Source organism: Camelina sativa, chromosome 7 (assembly GCF_000633955.1).
Source record: "Camelina sativa cultivar DH55 chromosome 7, Cs, whole genome shotgun sequence".
Classification (NCBI taxonomy): domain Eukaryota; kingdom Viridiplantae; phylum Streptophyta; class Magnoliopsida; order Brassicales; family Brassicaceae; genus Camelina; species Camelina sativa.
In genome coordinates, this window is record NC_025691.1 from 27751396 (window position 1) to 27755298 (window position 3903).

At 33.5% G+C, this 3903-nt stretch overlaps 1 protein-coding gene across 2 annotated transcripts; it reads left to right on the top strand.

Annotated features, from left to right (window-relative positions):
* On the top strand, positions 644–2059 carry LOC104702936 (xylose isomerase-like). 2 transcript variants are annotated; one of them, XM_010418863.2, is made up of 4 exons: positions 644–878; positions 1191–1282; positions 1471–1627; positions 1795–2059. In XM_010418863.2, the coding sequence occupies exons 2-4, from the start codon at positions 1266–1268 to the stop codon at positions 1858–1860; spliced, it is 240 nt and encodes a 79-aa protein (XP_010417165.1). In that variant the 5' UTR covers positions 644–878; positions 1191–1265; the 3' UTR covers positions 1861–2059. The 2 variants fall into 2 exon arrangements, with proteins under 2 accessions (XP_010417165.1, XP_010417164.1); XM_010418862.2 differs by having other exon boundaries at positions 645–854.

Sequence of the window (3903 nt, forward strand, 5' to 3'; positions counted from 1 at the left end):
TATTTTGTTATTTTTTTATTAGTGCATTGTTATATCTTATTATTGGATAAACCATTGTTTTCACAATTAATCTAATTTCAAAAAAAAAATCAATAATTTGATATATCTAAAAATAGTTACAAAAAATATTCCGCAGCACAGCGCGGATCTAACCTAGTGAATTATTAATAAATATATGCGAGTAAAAATAAAAATAGGATATTTAGCAAGTCAACTTTTCATTAGGTATCTATTTTTGGGGTATCCGTTATTTACGGGCCTTAGTAAGAATAATTTTTTTAGTTACCCTTAAAGTCAAGTCGAGTAAAATTATCTCACAATTCAATAGTATCCATCCCGTGGCCAGCCCTACTATTACTTCCTTACGGAAAGGGAGGCTCTGAAACATATGGTAAATGAGATGAGCTATCAATTTCACTCAGCCCAACAATACCAAAAATTGGCCCATTAAATTATTTAAAATATGATAACCACAAGAAAGCGTGTTAACAACTTAGAGCTTCTCCAACCAACGGGGGTATTTAGCATGCCTCTTATGTTATAATTGGGCAAAAAAATAAATCAAAAACACAGAAAAGAATAAGAGGCAGTTCTAATTTCGTGTCAGCGTCTAGTTCGCTGATGTTTTAATACTTAAAAAATATATATATATATATATATATCGACTCATTTTCTTCTTCCTTCTCTCTCTTACCCGATAATATCTCTGCAAGGCGAGATCGACCTTCTCTGCTTAATCGGAGGAGATGGATAGTTATCTGAGGTGATCGGACGTTTTATAATCATCTCCACCGTCGCCGACTGTCAATGTCGACTGTGGTGCAGCTAATCGGCCAGTCGATTCATGGAAAACGGTGAGTCTCCTTCACCAAACTTGGGTAATTCACTGAACTCTTTATTATGAGTGAGACTATAGATTTTGTCTTCTGGGTCTTCTTCATCTGAGTAATTTAAAATTAGTTATCAATTGGATTGTAATCTAGTTGATTGATTTTACTGTCGATACTATCAAAGTTGAAGCCTTTCTAACTTATAAAATCAGGGTTCTCTTGTGTCTCGCTATAGATAAGCGAAGATAATGCTGGTGGATCGAGGTTCTGGATAATTAGGTTTCGTGATTGAAAGTTTGTTACTTGTTTCTATTTAATTGGGAGTTACTGTGAGTGACTTTGTGGGTTTTTGTGATGCAGTGAGAGCTAACTTTGAGTTCTTAAAGAAACTTGGTGTTGAATGGTGGTGTTTCCATGACAGAGATATAGCACCTGATGGCAGTACACTTGAGGTAATAACTCCAGCTTCTTACATTGTGTGATTGAAACTACAGTTGGCTTTATTGCTTTGTGTTAAAAGACCGTATATGATATTTGGTCCTTGGACCTTGTAATTCTTTTGCAGCTTGCATCTTTGTTTTGCTCTTGTTGGCCTAATGTTGACTTGTTCTATAACCTGTTTATTCTCATTTATCTGCAGGAATCTAACAAAAACTTGGAGTTACGCTGCTGCTCAAGTGAAGAAGGCAATGGAGGTGACACATTACTTGGGCCGTGAAAACTACGTTTTCTGGGGTGGCCGTGAAGGTTATCAGACGCTCTTGAACACTGACATGGGAAAAGAGCTTTATCATCTGGTAAGTAGCTCAAAAACTATAAGAAATGTATTGACTACTCCATAGTGATCTAGTAATGCATCTGAGTTCTTGTGATGGGTGTATAATTTATTTATCTCAACTCATTAAAAATGTGATCACTGATCAGTTTCTCTCAACCTCTCTTTTATATTGTTTCTTGTGATCAGTTTGGTCAGGGAGACCATGGTAGACTTGTGATCAGTTTGGTCGGGTCAACAAATGGCAACAACTAGAGAATTCAAGCAAGATGATTTGATTGAACATATATGGCAAAAGTTTGGCGCAAATCAAGGTTACAATCAAGATTACAACTAATCTATTATCACATTTATGATTTGTATTCCTATTTTTACTATGCTTTTATAATTTGTTAAGTTTAAAACTTAATGTTTAAAAATTTATGAAATGCTATTATTTCTCATTTTTATACAATTTAAAATATTTAAACATTCAAAGTAATTATGTTTTACTTAAATTATTTTCATTTCATAAATAATATTTTTGACAAATATTATTTTTTTCAAAATTAAGAATTCCAATAAGAGCTTCACTATTGGAGGAGCAAAATTTTAATTACTCTTTCACAAGTTCTTATTTTCAAAAAGTACAAAATATATTCTTAAAAAATTTAAAAACCTTAAAATAACATCCTCACCGTTGGAGAAGCTCTTACAAGCATGAGAATATACAAGAAGAAAAAAAAAGTACAAGAATTTATCCTAGGTAAATACAAACTTATAATTGAGCATCTTCAACATACGATACATCGTTTGTCTCCAACTATAACATTGCAATGAAATTCAAATGTAGAAATCTTGAAATTTTGGTTGTTGCTCATTTTCCTCTCAATATGGCGTATTTAGTGTTGCTCGTTACATCTTTTAGGTGATCTCAACTCTTTTTTAATGTTGGAAACTGTAAAATAATTACTAAGTTAATAATCAAAGGAGTTTCACTATAGATAGTCAAAGCTAGTTCTTCATTTCTTTCATATATAAATCATAACAAAGTCCCCCTATTATTTTCATCACTCAATTTTTTGTTTTTTCATAACAATATAGCTACATCATGACGATCAAGAAAATACTTTTTGTTCTAGTAACCCTTTGTGTTACTGTTTCTGTTATTGCTCAACTACCACAATTGCCGATACCTTTCCCTTTTCCTCTTCAGCACTCGGCCTTCGGTATACCAGGTTGATAAAAAAAAACAAAATGTTGGTCATCCGTAATAAATATTTCTGGCTGCATTGTGGAAATCTTTCAATCTATATTAATCGGCAGCTTTGGCAACATTAGTCCAGCATGTTGCAAGCTTTTCTTGAAGGCGAAACTAACTGCATGCCAAATCTACTATTTAATCCGTTTTTTCCCTCCTATGTTGAAACAAGAATGTTCCCGAATTGCTTCCACTTTCCTCCTATCAATACATAAAATTATTTAGAATAATGGCTCTAAGTATTTCCTATTTAGTTTAAGTTGTTCTTTGAATCAATACAATAAGAACAAAACAAAGTATCTACTACTAGTTCAAGTTAATTCCAAAATGTACGTAATAAGAAGTTGAATAATAATAATAGTGGCACTTTTTTTTTTTGCTAACCATTTGAAGTACTATGTCTTCTTCAATACTTCCTAAACCATTCACTTCAATGCTCAATAATTAAACGATGAATGAGTCTGAAAGATAGGGCTCGATTGATTTATTTCATTGAACTTAGTGGAGGAAAAGAAATAGAAGCTCGATACATTGATCACTTTTATTTATTTTGACTCTTTTTTTTTTTTTTGATCAACTGATTATATATTGATATGTACAAAGGAAAATACAGAGAGCCCAGCTATAACCCTGACTTGAGAAAAGTCAGCCAAAAAATCAGATCTATGCATCTACCAACACCCACCCAAAGATCTACCCAGAACCACCTTATAAACCAGGATTTTACAAAAGAATAACTCTTTGAAAGAGTCAAAGTTTGTTGCAGATATAAATCAAAAGGAGGAGAAACCTCTCTCATCCCTGAACACCTCCTCAAGCCACCCCGGAAAGCTACTAGCCACATAAGATTGTACCAAACCTTGACTTAAAACATTTTGGGCGATGAGATTAGCTCCTCTATTTGCTAACAACCCTTCAAAAACCATACTCCACTCCACGACACCACACAAAGCCCCAAGAATTTCAGTAGACTGAAACCTAAAAGATGGCCATGCTTGAGGCCTGTTAATGATTCCCACCAGCAAAACATCATCCATCGCAAACATCACTTTGTTCAT